This window comes from Rhinolophus ferrumequinum, chromosome 7 (genome assembly GCF_004115265.2).
Source record: "Rhinolophus ferrumequinum isolate MPI-CBG mRhiFer1 chromosome 7, mRhiFer1_v1.p, whole genome shotgun sequence".
NCBI classification, from domain to species: Eukaryota; Metazoa; Chordata; class Mammalia; order Chiroptera; family Rhinolophidae; genus Rhinolophus; species Rhinolophus ferrumequinum.
In genome coordinates, this window is record NC_046290.1 from 41,015,013 (window position 1) to 41,037,317 (window position 22,305).

The 22,305-nt window shown below is 34.9% G+C and overlaps 1 protein-coding gene across 3 annotated transcripts in view; it reads left to right on the forward strand.

The window, feature by feature from the left end:
- The window catches only part of RNF180 (ring finger protein 180), a 140,078-nt gene that overhangs the window by 108,411 nt on the left and 9,362 nt on the right, over positions 1-22,305 (forward strand). For all 3 annotated transcript variants that reach the window (XM_033111097.1, XM_033111096.1, XM_033111098.1), the window contains one exon: positions 884-1,009. In XM_033111097.1, coding sequence (XP_032966988.1) covers positions 884-1,009 — 126 coding nt within the window. The remainder of the gene's footprint in view (positions 1-883; positions 1,010-22,305) is intronic.

Consider the following 22,305-nt stretch of genomic DNA (forward strand, 5'->3'; position numbering starts at 1 on the left):
AGAAAATTTAATGTAACTGGTTTGAACAGAAGCTCAAAGCCTGAAATAGGATAGAAACTGAAGAAATAGGCAATAATTGTAGGATGAAAGTAAGAGAGGACCAGAGAGGATGGAAAGACTATAGTTTACTTCTCAAGTTAGTAACTAACTCTGCACGAGCCTCTCCGACAAGAACTGCACCATTAAACAGTCTGGCTCAGATCGTGCCTTGCTTTCCATGGCTCATATATAGAGAATTTCTACTAGTTAAAGTGAATACCATGATGTGTGTTCTCTGGTCTGTGCTCACTTCACGTGAATTTTTTTCTTTTTCAATCCCATTAGCAAGCTTCTTAAAGGTTGAAAATTTATTTCTAAATTTTTAAACTTCCTCAAATCAGCAGCATTAGACTCAATAAATGCTCTGAATTCATCACATACAGAATGAAATAAAGAGATTATGAAGTAAAAAGTTCTAAAAGGTTTTTTCATTACCGTTCTCTCTCCTGAGCCTCACGTAATTGTACTTCAGCCATTCTATTCCTACATCCCTAACACACTATTCCCCTTTTTTGTCTACTTGTTTATTTCCATCTTTTACTCTACAGTCTTCTTGCAGGAACTGTGTCTTATTCATCACTGTTTTCTCCACAGCTGGCATAGGCTCTAACTGAGGAGCTACTCAATTAGGTGTATGTTCTTATGTGTAGGCAGATCAAAATTGCCTCAAATGTGAGTTTGGAGAATTATGTTTGCCTGAGTTAAAAAGAAAGTTGGCTCTACATTTGTCTCCACTGTCTTAAAGAGATCTGAATTTATCATCAAAATATAACTATTTTTCATGTTCTTGCCATTTTACTTAGATTAATGTTTTAAAATACTATTTTCTTTTACTTTATTCTAGAACTGAACAATGCCACAAAAACATTCTTCACTAAAGAATATTTGAAAATAAAACAAAGCTTTCAGAAATCCAGCTCTGCAAAATGGCCCCTACCAAGCTGCAGAAAAGCATTCCATCTTTTTGGAGGTAAGGAAACTAATCCCTCCCCCCTCAAAAAAAAGCCTGGTTACTTTGTCCAAATTCTCTTTTTAAAGCTGTCGTTTTCCTGTCTTAGAAATGTTAGTGGAAACATTTCTGCATTGTTCAATTTTAAGTAAAGATTTTGCTGAAAGCTACAGGTATACATATGAAGAAAATGGAGACTATGCAATAATTTGAGAGCAGATTTGAGAGAAACTCATGATTACACTTACTTTACCATGTTGTCAATAATGTGTAGATGATGAAATTTATCTCAAAAGTAACAGGACTTGTCAAAAGCACTGGTATAAGATTGAAATAATTCATTATCATAAGCCAAGTTTATTTAGTTTTAATATTTTACAGTTATCCCACAAGATTAGGAGAAACAGAAAGTGGGAGAGCTTTTGTGTAAAGAGTCTCAGAGGTGTGCAGTGGACTAGGAAAACCAGTTTTTTGTGTTCAGGCCTAACTAGCCATTTGACCTCAAGCTGTCATAGATACCTTTTCTTTTGTTTCTGTTTTCTGATCTTTAAAATGGGAATAACTGTATCTGCCTCCCCTAATTAATAGACTGGTTATAAGGATCAAATGAGCTCATGTGAAAGCACATTCTAAATTATAACTATTCACACTATATAAACATAAGGAATTATCAAAATAAGGGTAACAGATTACGTCTTTCACCTTTAAAAATTTGTTACTGTATAATGGCGATCATACAATATGGACAAATTATAATTTCATCTTTTATAAAAAAAAAACCATGGTCTGTCAGAGCGTGAACTATTGTGCAATTTTAGATTTGCCCCTTATGATAGTACAAGGTCTGGTTGGAAAGGTTCAGATCTGGGGAACTATGATCTTCAGGGAACAGGAAGGACTTCTGTGTATGAAAACCAATATGATCCGCACAGCAGTGACAGAGACCAAAGGAGAAAGAAACAGCCTGCATAGTTGAGGCAAAGTTGAAGTTGAAGGACAAATATAACTTTATATAGTGGTTTGAATGAAGAAAGTAGTTGAAGAACATTGTATAAGCACATACTGTTTTACAAAGTAGTTAGTAACTGAGATGGTATGGAAACATTTAAAATGTATCGCATTTAACCCAAATATAATATGAAAGCAAATATAAGAAAATCAGTCTTACTTAAAAGATTTCATACCAAAAAAGAGAAAATTTATAATATGAATTATGTGCTTTAAAAGATTCCTTTGTATCCTACCTTCTACCGTGCATCCAAATTTTAGAAAGAATGAAGCACCTTTCTGATAACCCCATAATTTCCTTCATCTTTTTGTATTCTGGGGCACTGAAGCTATAATTTAAACAGTTGCTTCTTTGTGATTTCACCTTATTTGTCCATAGGAGTTCCACGGAGCTTAACATTTTGTAAGTTTTTTATGGAGGATGTTCAAAAGCTTTATTATACAACCTAACTTAAGAAATATATTACTGTCAGGAGCTCAGCTGAGCAACAACAGCTTGAGCTTCAGGCTCAGCCAAAACTAAAAGAGTTAAACCTTTAACCACTTAGTGCAATGGTGGTAAGCCAGAGTCTAAACCTGAGGAAATGCCCACTCCCCCACCCCTACCACCCGTATTCCATTTTCCCCCGTGGAACGGCGCACTGGTCCAGGGTCAGGGGGATCTGCACAGACCAGGGGTCATCTCACTGTTGAGGGTGTTCTGAACAAAGATTGCCAGTAGTTTTTATGGTTCTTGAACTTATGTGGGGTTTTCTGGGGGGGAGGAGGGACAATGGGAAGGGCCTAAGAGTGGGAAAGTACTGGGTACTAATTCAGAGTGGGGAAAATGTCTCGAGGTTCTCCCCCTTTACCTCTCCAAAGAGGTCTCAGCAGACGTGCCTGAAGAAGCCGTCTGTCCAGCGCCTCTATAGGGCTTGGGAATGCAGGCACTGGGCCTGGGAATTGTACGTGTGTGGAAGAGCATCACTGCGCGGGGCCTGAGACCTTGACTGCATCTCCTTCAGAGACATGCACTGGCTGTACACCAGGTGTGGTGTGGGGAGGGCCCCTTTCTCCTGTGAAGCCTGCCAGGGAAAGCCTCTGTAATTGCCTATGGTCAGGCCGGAAAACCACACATCTTTTTTTTTTTTAAATTAAAATTTATTGGGGTGACAATTGTTAGTAGTAAAGTTACATAGTTTTCAGGTGTACAATTCTGTAAGACATCATCTGTATATCGTGTGTGTGTGTGTGTGTCTTTCAATCTGAAGTGATTCTCTTATAGGCGGCATATATAAGGGTTTTGTTTTCTTATCCATTCAGCCCTTATTGTCTTTTGATTGGAGCATTTATTCCATTTACATTGAAAGTAATTGTTGATAGATATGTTGCCATTTTATTCATAATTTTGATTTTTTTTCCCCACCTTAAAGAAGTCCCTCTAACATTTCTTGTAATACTGGTTTGACAGTGACAAACTCCTTTAGCTTTTTCTTGTCTGGGAAGCTCTTTATCTGTCCTTCAATTTTAAATGATAGCCTTGCTGGGTAGAGTAGTCTTGGTTGTAGATCCTATTTTCATTATTTTGAATATTTCCTGCCAATCCCTTCTGATCTGCAAAGTTTCTGTTGAGAAATCAGCTGACAATAATATGAGACCTTCTTTATAAGTTACTAGTTGCCTTTCTCTTGCTGCTTTTAGGATTCTCTCTTTGTCTTTAACCTTTGCCATTTTAATTATAATCTGTCTTGTTGTGGGCCTGTTTGGGTTCATCTTGTTTGGAACTCTGCACTTCCTGGGCTTGTATGTCTATTTCCTTTGCCAGGTTATGAAAGTTTTCAGTCATTATTTCTTCAAATAGGTTCTCAATCCCTTGCTTTCTCTCTTCTCCTCCTGTACCCCTATGATGCAAATGTTGTTCCACTTGATGTTGTCCCAGAGGTGTCTTAAACTATCCTCATTTTTTTTTTAATTCTTTTTTCTTTTTGCTGTTCTGATTGGGTGTTTCCTGCTACCTTGTCTTCCAAACCACTGATTCATTCCTCTGCGTCATCTAGTCTGCTGCTGATTCCTTCTGGTGCATTTTGCATTTCAGTTATTGCATTCTTCACTTCTGACTGTTTCTTTTTTATGGTTTCTATGTCATTTTTTACACTTACTCTCTCTTTGTTGAAGTCTCACTAAGTTTCTTGAGCATCCTTATAACCATTGTTTTGAATTGTGTCCCTGGTAGGTTTCTTGCCTCCATTTCATTTAGTTCTTTTTCTGGAGTTTTCTCCTGTTCTTTTATTTGGGACATATTTCTTTGTTTCCTCATTTTGGCTGCCTCTCTGTGTGTGTTTCTATTTATGAGGTAGATCTATGCCTCACAGTCTTGGCTGGGTGGCCTTATCTAGTAGGTGCTCTGTGGGGCCCTGACACAGTCTCTCTGGTCACAGTCTGCTCTGGTGTTCCAGGAATATCCCAGATGTGGGTTGTGTGTGCCCTCCTGTTATAGTCGAGCTTTGATTGGTATTGGTATATTGATGGGTGGGACTGGCCCTCAGGCTGATGGGCTGTGGTATTTGGCCATGTCTGCAGCTTATGGGCTCCTGGGAAGGAGGTTACTCCACTGAGTGGGATTTGATCCAGTGGGCTCTGGTGCCTGTTGATACCACCCATTGTGTATGCCATTTGTGGGGCTAATTGGTTGGTGGTCTGCTGTGGTCTGAAGCCAACCCCAAGGTATGTTGGTGGCCTCTTGGGAGGGGCTCCATTGCAGGCCTAGGTCACCCACTGCCTGTGACTAGCCAGGGACTAATTGGTAGGAGCTAGAAAGCAATCCACAGTTGTTTGCTGCCTGTGCTAAACCTGAAGGCACGTGGGAAAGGCCACGCTGCAAACCAAGTATGTCTGCCATCAGTCTCAGGCCTGGGGTAACTCCACAAAATGCCAGGATACCCTAGGCCTGCTGCTACCTACCAGCTCTCTTAAAGTTCAGCCGCTGATAAGGCCTCATGTGTTATACAAGTTGGGTGAGGCAGAGTCTCAGGGAGTCACTGGAGTGGGCAGAGTTGTAGTCACCAGGTTAGTGTAGATTCTGGTTTGGTGCCAGTGCTGAGCGTGGAGCTACTTAGGAAAAGTCTCAGAGCACACTGAGGCCAGTCATCGCCTGCCTGGAGTCCATGGCCTCTGCTAGTTTTCCAAGAAAGAGTGCAATGCAGGAGGGGCTCACTGCTTACTGAGAAAGTGCTTCTGGCATTGGGGGAGTTGGGTGGGGCAGGGTCCCAGTGAGTCAGTAGGGTGGAGCTCCAGAGCTCACCAGACCAATCAGATTCAGATGTGGCTGTAAGAGTGGCGGCAGGCTCAAACATTAAAGATGGCAGCCACCTGTCCAACTGCATGGGAGAAGGATCCCCACACAGGGGTCCGTCAGCCCTGGTTTCAAAGCCACATACCTCAGTCTGCTCTCCGTATGCCTCTGATGCCCCCCGAGTCACTGTCCTTCCTCTGGAGCACAAGGTGAGTGCCTGTGAGTGAGTCTGTGTGCGGACCATTTAAGAAGATATCTGGGTTTCCTGCAGCCTCCCTTCCCACCCGGATAGTTGGAATCCCCACTGTTTTTCACAGCCAGATGTTGTGGGCGCTCCTTTTCCTGGCACCAGTACTACGGGCTGGGAAGCCTGGAGTAGGGATGCGGTCCTTCATTCCTCTGGGGAGGAACCTATCCTTCCCTGTTTTCAACCACCACATGGAGGTTGGGACCAGTCCAGTTCATGTCTCCGCTCCTCATACCAGTCTTAATATGGCTTTTTTTTTTAGATCCTTAGTTATAAAACTTAGTTCAGCCAGACTTCAGATGGTCTCCAGGTTGATTGTCCTATAATTTGTAATTTCAGTGTGTTCACAGAAGGAAGCAGGCACAGTGTTTACTCCGCCATCTTAGATCTCCAATTTTGAAGTTTTGTTTAAGAAGTTCTTCCCCATTCCCAGGTCACAAAGTTTTCCTCTTAGGTTTTTTTAAATTAACTTTATAATTTTACCTTTCTCACTTAGATCTTTATTTAGGATCAACCTCTTAACATTATATTTCAGAGGATTCATGTCTGTCTGCCTTCAAATAATAGACCACTTTTCTGAATACTTATTATATGATGATGCTGGGTCTATAAAATTATTCTCTAATTGTATAGGAATGTAAGTGTGGGATATTAAGCTCATATTTAGCAGCTTTACTAAATGATCTTAAATCTAATTATAGGATTTGGAGGGCTTTCAACAAAGACAATCAAATCTGTCTTATCTGTAAATAGACATCTTTCAATTTAATACATGTTTTTTCCTCTTTTACCTTGCTTTCTGAGCTAGGACTTCTGTTTGATTTTCAATAGAAAAAAGTGATAGTAGCATCTCTGATTTTAAAAGGAATGCTTATACAAAACTATACCTCTATGTAATTTATTGTTTTAGGTCTTATATTTAGGTCTTTGATCCATTTTGAGTTGATTTTGGTACACGGTGAGAGATAGTAGTCTAGTTTCATTCTTTTGGACGTGGCTTTCCAATTTTCCCAGCACCATTTATTGAAGAGGCTTTCTTTTTTCCATCGTATGTTTTTAGCTCCTTTGTCCAAAATTATTTACCCATACATATGTGGGTTTATTTCTTGATTCTTAATTCTATTCCATTGGTCTGTGTGTCTGTTTGTCTTCCAATACTATGCTGTTTTGATTATTATCATTTTGTGGTATAAATTGAAGTCAGGGAGTGTGATACCTCCAGCCTTGTTCTTTTTTCTCAGGATTGCTTTGGCTATTCAGGGTCTTTTATGATTCCATACATATCTGATGATTTTTTTTGTTCCATTTCTTTAAAAATTGCCATTGGGATTTTGATGGGGATTACATTAAATCTGTATATTGCTTTGGGTAGTATGGCCATTTTAACTATTTTGATTCTTCTAGTCCATGAACATGGAATGTCTTTCCATTTCTTTGTGTCTTATTCAGTTTCTTTCAAAAATGTCTTACAGTTTTCAGTATACACGTCCTTTGCATTCTTTGTTTATTCCTTGGTATTTTATTATTATTGTTGCAATTGCAAAAGGAACTGTTTTCTTTCATTTCTTATTCTGAAATTTTATTGTTAGTATGTAGGAATGGAGTGGATTTTATACATTGATTTTTTTTTTTTTTTTGTCCTGCAACTTTACTGTATTCATTTATTATTTCTAATAGTTCTCTTGGTGGAGTCTTTAGGGTTTTCTATATAATCATGTAATCTGCAAAAAGTGACAATTTGACTTCTTCATTCCCATTTTGGATGCATTTTATTTCTTTCTTTTTTCTGATTGCCTGGCTAGGACTTCGAATACTATATTGAATAACAGTGGTGACAGGGGTCCTCCCTGTCTTGTTCCTGATGTTAGAGGAAAAGCTTTCAGTTTTTCACTATTAACTACTTGTATGATATTAGCTCAGGGTATGTCGTATATAACCTTTATTATGTTGAGGTACTTTCCTCTAAACCCATTCTATTAAGTATTTTCATCATAAATGGATACTGTATCTGGTTAATTGCTTTGTCTGTGTTTATTGATATATTTTTATCCTTTGTTTATGCAGTGAATCATACTCGTATTGATTGATTTGTATATGTTGATCCATCCCTGCACCCCTGAAATGAACCCCACTTGATCATGATGTATAATCTTTTTAATGTATTGTTGTGTTCAATTTGTTAGTTTTTTTTTGTTTTGTTTTGTTTTTTTAGGATGTTTGCATCTATAGTTTGCTTCTTATAGTAGGGGAACTAAGTACCCCATTGGCAGCAATGGATAGCTCACCCAAACAGAAAATCTATACTTATTAGTAACATTGCCTCTATGTTTTCTTTGAGTCAGTTTATATAATTTACCTTTTTGCTAGGAATTTATTTTTTTCTGTTTTAAAATTTGTTGAAAAAGATATTTATTTCTTGTAATCTATTATATAGTATAGTTATATTCTCTTTGTATTCTTAATATTATTTACTCATGTTTTGTGTTTTATCTTGATCTTGCTAGGTATTTGCAATTTTATTTTATTTTTTTAGATAACCAGTTTTTGAAATTGATTCTATTATATTGTATCTTTATCTTCTATTTCATAATTTCTTCTATTAAATTTTTACTGATACTTTCTTTAGATTTATTCTGTCCTTTTTATACCATATTAAGATGGTCTTCTAGGTCATTAATTTTTATCTTTTTACATTTTTTATTAGTTTCAGGTGTACAAAACAATGTAATAGACATTTATCATTTATATTCCTCACAAAGTGATAACCCGCCTCCCCCAATCTACTACCCCTCGGACACCACATACAGCCGTTACATTTCCACTGCCTCTATTCCTAATGCTGTACTCCACTTTTTGTGACCATATATATATATATATATATATTTGTGTGTGAGACTATATATTTGTGACTATATACATATATACTATATATATGTGACTAAATATTTGTGACTATATACATATATATATGACTTTTGACTATATATGTGTGTGTGTGTGTGTGTGTGTGTGTGTGTGTGTGTGTGTGTATATATATATATATATATATATTTGACATTCATTATTGTTCAGCTTCAGCTTTAGGTGTGTACAGTGCAGTGATCAGGCATCTACACCATCCCTGAAGTGGACTCCCTAATAAGACAAGTGTCCATCGGATACTCTACAAAATCTTTACATTATTGATTATATTCCCCAAACTGACTTTCGTATCTCCGTGGCAATCTTGTGGTTACTGATTCTGCTTTCTAATCCCCTCACCTTCTCCCTCATCCCCACCCCACCCCCATCTAGCAACCCTCAGTTTTTCCTCTATATCTCTGAGGCTGTTTGTGATTAGTTCATTCATTTATTATTTTCTTTAGATTCCACATATAAGTAAGATCATATGGTATTTGTCTTTCTCTTTCTGACTTATTTCACTTAGCATAATGTTCTCTAGGTCCATCCATATTGTTGCAAATGGTAAGATTTCATTATTTTTATGGCTGCGTAATACTCCATTGTATAAATGTAGCACAGTATCTTAATTCAATCATCGACCGATGGGCATTTCCGTTGTTTGCATGTTTTGGCTATTGTGTATAATGCTGCAATAAACATAGGGGTGCATAAATTTTTTTAGAATTAGCGTTTTGGATTTCTCTGGATAGATACCTAGGAGTGGAATTGCTGGGTCATAAGGTAGTTCCATTTTCAGTTTTTTGAGATACCTCCATGCTGATTTTCATAGTGGCTGCACAAATCTGCAATCCCACCAATAGTGCACAAGGGTTCCCTTTTCTCTACAGCCTTGCCAGCACTTGTTTGTTGATGATAGCCATTTTGACTGGGGTGAGGTGTTATCTCATTGTGGTTTTTATTTGCATTTCTCTAATGATTAGTGAGGTTGAGCATTTTTTCATATGTCTATTTGCCATCTATATGTCCTCTTTAGAAAAATGTCTCTTCAAGGTCTCTGCCCATTTTTTAATTGGGTTGTTTGTTTATTTGGAGTTGAGTGAGTTTTTTATAAATTTTGGATATTAACCCTTTATCGGATATATCATTGACAAATATTCTTTTTACTTTTTAAAATTTTTATTTAAGGCCATACATTTCAGTAATCTTATACATTACATGTAGTATTTTTGTTATTCTTCATTTGTAATTATTTTTCATAAGAAACCACATGTAATTAGTTGATTGAATCATCTTGGTTAAAATAAAATGGTACTAAATTAAGATCATATTTGAAAATTGGGGTCTGTTATATCACACTATTCAATAAACATACCATAGTTATATCACACTATTCAATAAACATATTATGCCATCTACCGTGTTTACCCAAAAATAAGACCTAGCCGGACTATCAGCTCTAATGCGTCTTGTGGAGCAAAAATTAATATAAGAACCGGTCTTATTTTAATATAATTTAATACAATGTATAATATAATATAATGTAATATTAAATAATGTAATGTAATATAATATAGTATAATACTGGGTCTTATATAAGACCAGGTCTTATATTAATTTTTGCTCCAAAAGATGCATTAGAACTGATGGTCTGGTCTGGCTAGGTCTTATTTTCTGGGAAACACGGTATGCCATGTTGTTTCCCTAAGAAAAATTTCTTTTCAGCTTAGTTTTGTGAGGGTGGTGGAAGGAAGTTATGTGGGAAGGGGGATCTTCCAACAGATTCCTTTAGCTCCACAAAATTAGTGTTTTTCCAGCAAACAAAACATTATAACATAGTTTTAGATTTTCTAACCAATGAAGCTCATATATACTCTTCTTGAATTAATTCAACCATTAAGCTAGCTCACACTTAAAACCTAGAATAGACCCATTCCTTTTCACCCTACAACACAGTGTCTTACAGATATTGATGAGTAAGCAGATATGTTTTTTCTTTCTAAAAATACATTATTTTGTGTAGTTACACATGAAATGGATAATGTCAAGGAATGGAAATATTCCAAATAAATGTGAGCTAGCATTTTTCATCTCTTATAGGTACTAGTTGAACTGATGTCTCAGTCGATCTTAGTTCTTCTTCCAGAAACATCAGTCATTTCCAGGCAGTGCATCCTCAGGTATCAATATCAAATTGACTTGACTTCCAGACATGCCATGTTAGTTGGTTCCCTAAAAAAATATGTATTACATAAGTATATAAATGAAAACATATCTATAATATTAAAATATTAAATACATATAAAGCAAAATAGCTAACAGGTTTTAGTAAGATATTTTTGCAAAAAAAAAAAAAAAAAAAAGTTCCATGCTGCTGAATTTTTTTTCCTAAATACTACTCAAGTCAAAGAAATTTTTAAAAGGTCATAATTTAAAATCCCATGCCCTAATTTTTCTCACTAAACAAAAACATGCAGCTGAAATGCGAGTGTCTGAGATATATTTATAACAAATCCATCCATTTCTTGTAAAAGTCTGGGGAATTGTTTTATTTGATCATTAGTTTGCTGAAGGTGTCAGATCGATTCTGCAAGTTTAAACATGCTCAGTATAAATGAAGGAATATCCACATGGAAAAGAATAGAAAAAAGAGTAGTACATGCTCAAACAGCACGAGTTTGAATATAACCCAGAAATCTGACTTTCCTGAAAGTTGGAGGTCAGAGAGATTTTAAAATATGCTGTAGACTTAGTAATGCATTTTAGTAGAAAGTGCATGAACCTTTACATTTCTTCTGAAATTGGAACCATTTCGTTCACAAGATAATTTTCTGAAAAGGCCTATGAATTCCAAAGTGTCTTTTATTTTCAATTTATTTTCCAGTGGCAGAATCAGTTTCTGTTTTTGCCATAGGGTATACTTATTAATTTAAAATTTATTTCAAAAGCTGACCCCGTAATAAGTCCTACATACCATAAACTACTTTAAAAACAAGAGTTACATTCAATGCCACTAAAATGTAAAAGAAAATGTAAAATCACAGGTTATAAAGAGTTAGAGCCACATGGGTACTAGACTTATTGGGAGATCACTTTGCAAGTTATATAAATGTCTAACCTCTGTATTGTACACCTTAAATTAATATAATATTGAATGTCAACTATTATTGAAAAATAAAGAAATAATTAGAAAAAAAGAGTTAGAAAGAATACATATTCTTTTTTCGGCCAGAACCATGGAGGGTGCAGAAGAGAAGAAGGTTCACTAACCAGGGAATTTAGTGCGCACTCTTGCCTGACTCGAGTCCACAAACAATGAGCTGTACAAACCCTGGATCCTACCCTTCCAGCACAGGGAAGCTAATTCATAGCCCCATCTACTATTATAGTACTCTATCTTAACTATCTAGTAAACCTGACTAGAGAATTCAGGCAACCACTGAGCCTATCTTACAGCCTCATTTGAGTAGGGGACAAAGTTGGCATTCCTATCCAACTTCTCAGCCAATGGTACATCACCCCCCATCTCCAACTTTAAAGCTGGAACAATTGCTTCAACCCAAAACCATAATAGGAGGCCCACCTGCCCAAGGACATTACCAGTAAACATGCTCAGAAACCCAAACTGAGCTGATTGGTGAAGGTCTGTCTCTGCCTAAGGAAACCTGTAAAGACTGAAAGAAGAGCCCAATTATTCAAGTGTGCAGATACTAATGTAAGGAATCAAGAATAATGAAAAATCAGGTAAATACGACACCATCAAAGGAAGCTAAAAGAGATCCAATAACTGACCCTACAGAAATGGAGATCTACATCAGACAGATAGTTCAGAATAATCCTCTTAAGGAAGTTTAGTGAACTACAATAACACACAGAAAACTAAACAAAATTTGGGGGGTGGGGGGTAAATGCATCAATAAAACAAGAAGTTTGACAAAGAAGTAGAAACCATCAAAATAAAAACCAAACAGAAATCCTAGAATTGAAAAATGTAATAATTGAAGAACTCAATAGACAGTTTCCAAAGCAGACTTGACCATGCAGAAAGAAGAATCAGTGACCTCGAGGATAGGACATTTGAAAATATCCCGAGGAACAAAAAATAATAATAGTAATAATAGTAATGATGATGATGATGAAAAACTAAAGTCTCCAGGACCTATGGGACAAAATGAAAAGAAACAATATTTGCATTAGAGGAATTGCAGGAGAAGAAAAAGAGAAAGGGCAGAAAGTATATTTAAACCAATAATGGCTAAAAATTTTCTAAACCTGAAGGGGAAAATGGCTGTTTAGATCCATGAGATCCAAAAGACACCAAATAGGTTGATCACAAATAGGACTACACTGAGATATATTTTAATTAAATTGTCAAAAGTCAAAGAAAAAGGAAGAATTTTAAAAGCAGCAAAAGTAGAGAGAAGTAGTTCATAAAAGTGAACACCCATAAGACTTTCAGTGCATTTCTCAAGAGAAACTTCAGACCATGGCAGAATGGGATGACATATTCAAAATATTGACAGAAAATACTGTCCATCAAGAATTCTATACCTGGAGAAGATAAAATGTTTATGTGCCCAACATCAGAGCACCTAAATATATAGAGCAAAAACTAACAGAGCTAACCAAAAAATAAATGGCAGTACAATAATATTTGGGGACATTGATACCCCACTCTCACCAATGGATAAATGGATAATTCAGACAGAGAATCAATAAAGAAACAACAGATTTGAACATTATAAATAAATGGACCTGACATATACAAAACATTCTAACACAGAATACACATTCTTCTCAAGCACACATGAAACATTTTCTAGGATAGACCATATATTAGAGCACAAAACAAATAAGCAAATTCAAGAAGACTGAAAGTATACCAAAAATCTTCTCTGATCACAATGGCATGAAATTAGAAATCAATAATTAGGAAAACTCACAAAAATGCATGGAAATTAAACATTTTCCTGAAGCAATGGAACAAAGAAGTTAAAGGGGAAATTAGAAAGTTTCAGAAAAATTAAATGGAAACACAATATACCAGAACATATGGGCTGCAACAACAGTAGTTCTAAGATGGAAGTTCATAGCAATAAACACCTACATTAAGAAGCAAAAAATACACCCCAATAAACTTTAATTTAAAAAAAGCAAAAAATACACCCAAATAAGTAACTGAATTCTATTATGTAAGGAGCTACAAAAAGTAGAGCAAACAGAACCGAAAGTTAACAGAAGGAAGGAAAAAATAAAATTAGAACAGAAATAAATGAAATAGAGAACAGGAAAATAATTAATCAAACTAAGAGTTGGTCTCTAAAAACATATGCAAAATTTACAAACCTTTGGCAAGACTAACCAAGGAAAACAGAGGATCCAAATCAACAAAATTACAAATAAAAAAGGAGACATTACAACTGATACCCCAGAAATACAAAGGATCATAAGAGGTTACTATGAACAACTATATGCTATCAAACTGAACAACCTAAGGAAATTAAAACATTTTTAGAAATGAACAACCTACCATAACAAAATCAGGAAAAAAGAGAAAATCTAAATAGAGCCGTTACTGGTAAGGCAATTGAATTAGTCATCAAAAATCTCCCAATGAAAAAAAGCCCGAAACCAGATGGCTTCACTGGTAAATGTCACCAAACATCCAAAGAAAAATTACCATCCCAAAAAACTGAACGTGAAGGAATACTCCCAATTTTATGAGGCCAGAACTATCCTGATATTAAAGCCAGATAAGGACACTACTAGAAAACTACCAGCCAGTATCTCTGATGGCTATAGATGCAAAAATTCTCAACAAACCAAATACAGCAGCACATTAAAAGTAGCATTCACCATTATTGAGTTGGATTTATCCCTGCAATGCATGGATGGATCAACATATGCAAATCATTAAATGTGATAAAATCACATTAATAGAATGACAGAATCATATGATCATCTCAAGATGAAGAAAAAGCACTTGTCAATAGTCAACATTTGTTCATGATAAAAAAAAAACTCAACAAAGCAGGAATACAGGGAACATGTCTCATCATAATAAAAGCTATATATGACACACCCTCTGCTATTATATGAGGTATGACAATTAAATTCGCGAATTCATCCTAGAAAAAGTGCTACATGCCTCATTGATGAATATCACTATGGTCACCTTTGAAATATTCCCCTTGAGAAGCTATGCACTGACGCCAGTGCCTAGTCCACCCTTCAAAGCAATTTTGGAACTCTTTTTCTGGAATGGACATCAGAGCTGTCATCGTATTACCCTTGATGTCCTGAATGTCATCAAAATGTCTTCCTTTCAATATTTATTTTATCTTTGGGTAAAGAAAGAAGTCATTGGGGGCCAGATCAGGTGAGTAGGGAGGGTGTTCCAATACAGTTATTTGTTTACTGGCTAAAAACTCCCTCACAGTGTCATGTGAGTTGGTACATTGTTGTGTTGCAAGAGCCATGAATTGTTGGCGAAAAGTTCAGGTCATCTAACTTTTTCACACAGTCTTTTCAGCACTTCCAAATAGTAAACTTGGTTAATTGTTTGTCCAGTTGGTACAAATTCATAATGAATAATCTCTCTGATATCAAAAAAGGTTAGCAACATCGTTGTAACAAGTTTGTGAACTTAATTGTGCGACCTTGTATTCAGTGCTGAAAGTTGAAGGCTTTTCCTCCAAGATCAGGAACAAGACAAAGGTGCCCACCTGCCACTTTTATTCAGCAAAGTGTTGGAAGACCTAACCAGAGTAATTAGGTATGAAAAAGAACTAAAAGCCATCAGAATCGGAAAGGAAGAAGTAAAATTGTCTCTATATGCAGATGCCATGATTTTATATATAGAAAATTCTAAAGGCTCAACCAAAAAGTGTTTGAACTAACCTATTCAGTAATGTTGCAGGATACAAAATTAACATGCAAAAATCAGTAATGTTTCTATATACTAATGATGCATTTTCTGAAAAATTGATTGTATTTATAATAGCATCAAGAAAAATTGATTGTATTTATAATAGCATCAAGAAAATAAAATATTTAGGAATAAACTTAACCCAAGGAGGTGAAAAATCTCCTATGAAAATCTACTATGAAAATTAGAAGACACTGATGAAAGAAATCAAAGAAGATACAAATAAATGAAAGGTATCCTGTGTTCATGGATTAGAAGAATTAATGTGGTTAAAATGTTAATACTACCAAAAGGCTTGATTCAGTTTTGACTGAATCATCATGAAATAGAAAGTCCGAACAGACAAATTGCTAGTAAAGGGATTGAATCTGTAATCAAAACCTACTTACAAACAAAAGTACAGCACTATAAAGCCTTCACTGGTAAATTCTATCGAACATTCAAAAAACTGATACCAATCCTTCTCAAGTTCTTCCAGAAAAAATAGAAGGGAATTCATTTTATGAGGGGAACATTACCCTGATACCAAAATTAGCCATGGATGCCACAAGAAAAGATTATTACATACCAGTATCCCTCAGGAACATAGATGCAAAAATCCTCAATGAAATATTAGCAAACCAAATTCGACAATGCATTAAAAGGATCATACAGCGATCAAGTGAGATTTATTCCAGGGATGCAAGTGTGGTTCAGCATCTGCACCAGTCAGTGTGATACTCACATTAACAAAATGAAACATAAATATCATATGATCATCTCAATAGATGCAGAAATAAAGTTGTGGGATAAAAAAATCAATACACAAAAATCTGTTGTATTTCTATACACTAATAATGAGCAATCAAAAAGAAAACTACACAATTACAATTGCATCAAAAAGAATATAATACCTAGGAATAAGTTTAACCAAGGAGGTGAAAGTATGATGAAAACTACATGGCATTAATGGACAAAATTGAAGAACACACACAAAAACAGAAAAATATTTCATACTTATGGATTAGGAGAACTAATGTTGTTAAAATATCCATATATTAGGTCGGTGCAAAAGTAATTGTGCTTTTTGCAATTATTTTTAACCTTTTAAACCGCAATTGCTTTTGCACCAACCTAATACTACCCAAAACAATCTACAGATTCAGTGCAATTACATTCAAAATTCAAATGGCATTTTTTCCACAAAGGTACAACAATTCTAATATTCATATGGAACTGTAAAATACCCTGAATAGCATGAGCAATCTTGAAAAAGAAGAACAAAGCTGGGGGTATCATGTTCCCTGATTTCAAACTATAATAATTAAAACAGTACGGTATTGGCATAAAATCAAACACAAAGATCAATGGAACAGAATAGAGAACCCAGATATAAACCCATGCATATATGGTCAATTAATGTGTGACTAAACAACCAAGAGTATACACTGGGGAAAAGACAGTCTCTCCAATAAACGTTGTTGGGAAAACTGGACAGCTACATGCAAAAGAATAAAACCAGACCACTATCTTACACCATACACAAAAATTAACTCAAAATGGATTAAAGACTTGAAGACCTGCAACCCTAAAACAATGCAAGAAAACATAGGTGGTATGCTCCTTGATATCAATCTTAGTGATGATGTTTTAAAAATAACACCAAAAGCAAAAGCAACAAAAGCAAAAATAAGTAAGTGGAATGACATCAAATGAAAAGGCATCTGTACAGTAAAGGAAACCAACAACAAAAAGACACTGTACTGAATGGGAGAAAATATTAACAAACAATAAATATATCTGATAAGGGGCTGATATCCAAAATATATAAACAATTCATACAACAGCAAAAGAACAAACAATCTGATTTGAAAAATGGGCAGAGGATCTGAATAGACATGTTTACAAAGAAGACATACAGATGGCCAACAGTTCCATGGAAGGTGCTCAAACATCACTATTCATCAGCAAAATGCAAATCAAAACTACAATGAAAAATCACCTTACACTTGTTAGAATGGCTATTATCAAAAAGATTAGAAATAACAAGTTTGGGTAAGGAGGTGGAGAAAAGACAGTTGGCACTGTCTGTGGGAATGTAAATTGGTGCAGCCACTATGAAAAACAGTTTGGAGGTTTCTCAATAATTAAAAATAGAACTACCATATGATCCATTGATTCTATTTCTGAGTATTTATCTGAAGAAAAAAATAAACACTAACTCGGAAAGATATGTGCACTCTCATGTTCATTGCAGCATTATTTACAATAGTCAAGATATGGAAACAACCTATGTGTCTATTGATATAAGAATAGATAAAGGAATTGTGGTGTATATGTACAATGGAATATTATTCAGCCATACTAAAAGCATGAAATCTTGCTATTTGTTACATGGATGGACCTTGAGGGCAATATGCTAAGTGAAATAAGTCAGACAAAGAAAGACAGATATCATATGATCTCTCATCTATGTGGAATCATAGATAGATAGATAGATAGATAGATAGATAGATAGATAGATAGATAGATAGATAGATAGATAAAAATCTCATGGATACTGAGAATAGATTGGTGGTTTCCACAGGAGGGGGTAGGGTATGGGAAAATGAGTGAACTGTTTTGGGGTTTGTTTTTTAAATTTAAATAAATGAAATTTAAAAAATAAAATACTACCAAGAGCGATCTATAGGTTCAATGCAATCCTTACCAAAATTCCAAGGGCATTTTTACAGAATTAGAAAAAAAACATTTCTAAAATTTATATGGAATTACAAAAGACCGGGAATAGCCAAAGAAATCCTGAGAAAGAAGGACAAAGTGGGAGGCATCACACTTCCTGGTTTCAAGCTGGAGTACTTAAATCAGTATGGTACTGGCAGGAAAACAATAAGCCAATTGAACAGAATCAAAAGTACAGAAATAAACCCAAGCATATTAGTTGACAGTAGTCAACTAATACTTGACAAGGGAGCCAAGAATACTTAGTGGAGAAAAGACAGTCTCCAAAATAAATGGTGCTGGGAAAACTGGATATTCACATAGAAAAGAATGAATCCTGACTCCTGTCTTATACCACTCACAAAAATCTACTCAAAAAAGATTAAAGACTTAAAAATGTGAGACCTGAAAAACAGGGAAAAGGCTCCTTGACATGGGTCTTGGTAATATTTTTTTTTGGAAATCACACCTAAAGCACAAGCAATAAAATAAAAAATAAACAAGTAGGACTATATCTAACTAAAAAGCTCTGTACAGTAAATAAACCACGAACAAAGTAAAACCTATGGATTGGGAAAAAAATATTTACTAACATATATCTGATGAGGGGTTAATATCCAAAATATATAAAGAACTTACACAACTCAACAGTAAAACAAACAAACAAACAAATCCAATTTAAAAATTGGCAAAGAACCTGAATAAACATTTTTACAAAGAAGATATACAAATGGCCAACAGGTACATGAAAAGATGCTCAACATCCCTAGTCATTAGGGAAATGCAAGTTGAAAACACAGTGAGATATCACTCCATGCCTATTAGAGGGACCATCATTAAGAAGACAAGAAATAACAAATGCTGGCATGGATGTGGAAAAAAGGGAATACTTTTGCACTGTCGGTGGGAATGTAAATTGGTACAGCTACTGTGGAAGACAGTTTGGAGGTTCCTCAAAAATTAAAACTACTATATGATTCAGCAATTCCACTTCTGGGAATATTTCCAAAAGAAACGAAAACACTAACTCAAAAAGCTATCTGTACCTCCATGTTCATAGCAGTATTATTTACAATAGACAAGACATGGAAAAAACTTAAGTGTCCATCAATAGATGAATGGATAAAGCAGTTGTGGTGTGTATATATACAATGGAATATTATTTGGCCATAATAAATGCGGAAACCCTACATTTGCAACAACATGGATGGACCTTGAAGGCATAATGCTAAGTGAAATAAGTCAGACAGAGAAAGACAAATACTGTATGACTTACTTATATGTGGAATCTTAATTTTAAAAAAATCACCAAACACACAGAAAAACAGATCAGATTTGTGGTTACAAGAGCAGGGAGTTGGGGGGAGGGAGAATTGGAGGAGGGTGGCCAAAAGGTACAAATTTCCAGTTATAAGATAAATCAGTACTGGGATGTAATGGACAACATAACTATAGTTAACACTGCTATATTACATATAGGAATGTTGTGAAGAAAGTAGATCCCAAGCATTCTTATTACAAGAAGAAAAATTGTTCTTGTTACTGTATTTATAAGATATAGATATTAACTAAACCTATGGTGGTGATCATTTCACATTATATGTGAAGCCATCATGCTGTATACCTGAAACTTGTGATGTATGTCAATTATTTCTCAATAAAATTGTAAAGAAAAAAAAATAAAAATTCCGGGCCCAAATGATATCACTGGTAAATTCTACCAAAATTTAAAAGAAGTAATGCCAATCCTTCTCGAATTCTTCTGAAAAATTAAAGAGAAGGGAACACTTTGCAACTCATTCTATGTGGCCAGCATGACCCAGGCATGAAAGCCAAATAAAGACATCACGATAAAAGAAAATTACAGATCAATATCCTTTATGAATATAGATGCAAAAATCCTCCATAAAATACTAGCAAACTTATTTCAGTAGAATGTTAAAAGGATTATACATTATGACCAAATAATATTTATCTTAGGAATAAAGGGTTGTTTTAGCATAAGAAATCAATATAATAAATACCCATTAATAAAATAAAGGAAAAAATAGATAATCTTGATTAATGCATAAAAGGCATTTGACAAAATCAATACCCTTTCATGTTTAAAACAAACACACAAACAAAAAAACTAGGTCTAGAAGGGAACCTCTTCAACATGACAAAGGACATTTATTAAAAACTCAACAGCTAACATCTAACTCAGTGTGAAAGGCTGAAAGCTCCCCTCCACCTTCTTGATTAAGACACGGATTCCTGCTTTCATTATATCTATTCAATACTGTGCTAGAAATCTAGCTATAGCAATTAGATAAGAAAAATAAAAGGTGTCCAAATTGTAAAGGTAAAAGTAAACTTATCTCTATTCACAGATGATATAATATTATATATAGAAAGTCCCAGAGATGACATAATGCTATATATGAAAGAAAGCTATTAAAGCTAATAAATTCAGCAAAGTTGAAGCCTGTAACTTCAGCACACAAAAATTGGTTGTGTTTACTAACAGTGAACAATCTGAAAAGGATATTAAGAAAGGTATTTCATTTACAATAGCATCTAAAATAATACATAAGTGGGAAAAATTTTAACCGAGGATGTGAAAGATTGGAACACCAAAAACTACAAAGCATTGCTGAAGGAAATTAAAGAAGACCTAAATATAAGACATTCCATGTTCATGGAATATAACACTTAATATCATTAAAATATCAGTACTACCCAAAGCTATCTACGTATTCAGTGCAATCATTTTCAAAATCAAAATAGCCATTTTTGCAGAAATGAAACAGCTGATCCTAAAATTCACATGAAATTTCTAGGTGTCCTGAATAACAACAAATCTTGAAAAAGAAGTATAATGTTGTAGGATTCACACTTCCCTATTTCAAAACTTACTGCAAAACTACAGTAGTCAAGCACCGTGGTACTGTCATAAGGATAAATACATAAATCAATGAGATAGAAAGTCTAGAAATAAACCCATGTCATATGTCTGTGGCCAATTGATTTTTACAAGGGTGCTAAGATCATTCAATGGGGAAAGAACAGTGTCATCAACAAATAATGCTAGGACAACTGGATTTCCACATGCAAAAGAAAAAAATTAGACCCCTACCTCATGCCATATACAAAAATTAACTCAAAATGAATCAACCTAAATATAAGAGTTAAAACCATAAAACTCTTAGAAGAAAATGTAGGGGTAAATCATGACCAGTGGATTCTTAGCTATGACACCAAACGCATGAGCAACAAATTTAAAAATAAATTGAATTTCATCAAAATTAAAACTTTTGTGCATTTAAAGGACACTATCAAGAAAATGAAAGGAAAGCCTTTATAATGGGAGAAAATATTTGGCAATCATGTATCTAATAAGGGCTTAATACTCAGAATATATAAAGAGCTCAATAACAAGAAGACAAAATAATTTTTTTTAATGGGCAATGGACTTGAATGGACATTTCTCCAAAGAAGATATTCACGTAGTCAAGAAACACATGAAGAGATGCTTAACCTCATTAGTCATTAGGGGAATGAATGCAAATTAAAACCACCATGAGATTCACACTTACTAGAGTGCCTATAATAAAAGTTAAAAAAACAAACAAACAGAAAATAAATGTTGTTGGCAAGCATGTGGAGAAATTAGAACTCTTGTACATTGCTGGTACGGATGTAAAATGATGCATCCCACTGTGAAAAGAGTTTAGAGTTTCCTCAAAAAGCTAAACATACAAATACTATATGACTCAACAAGTCTGCTCCTGGGTATATACCCCAAAGAATTGAAAACCAAGATTCAAACAGGTAACTGTAGGCCAATGTTCTTTGTAGCATTATTCACCATAAAGACAAAAGATGGAAACAAGACAAGTATCTGTAAACAAATTAATGGATGAACATAATGTGGTTCATACATATAATGGAATATCATTCAGCCATAAAAAGGAATGAAGTTCTGATACATGTTGCAGTATTAGTGAACATTGAAACATTATGTCAAGTGAAATGAGCCAGACACAAAAGGATGAATATTGTATGATCCCATTTACATGAGATATCTAGAATAGTCAAATTCATAGAGACAGAAAGTAGGTTAAAGGTTAGTAGAGGCTGGGGAGAGTGGGGAATTGAGGCATTATTGCCTAATGGCTATAGAGTTTCTTTGTGGTAATGAAAATATTTTTTGGAAATAGTGGTGATCGTTGCACAACTTTGTGAATGTAATTAATGCCAATGAATTGTATACTACAAAT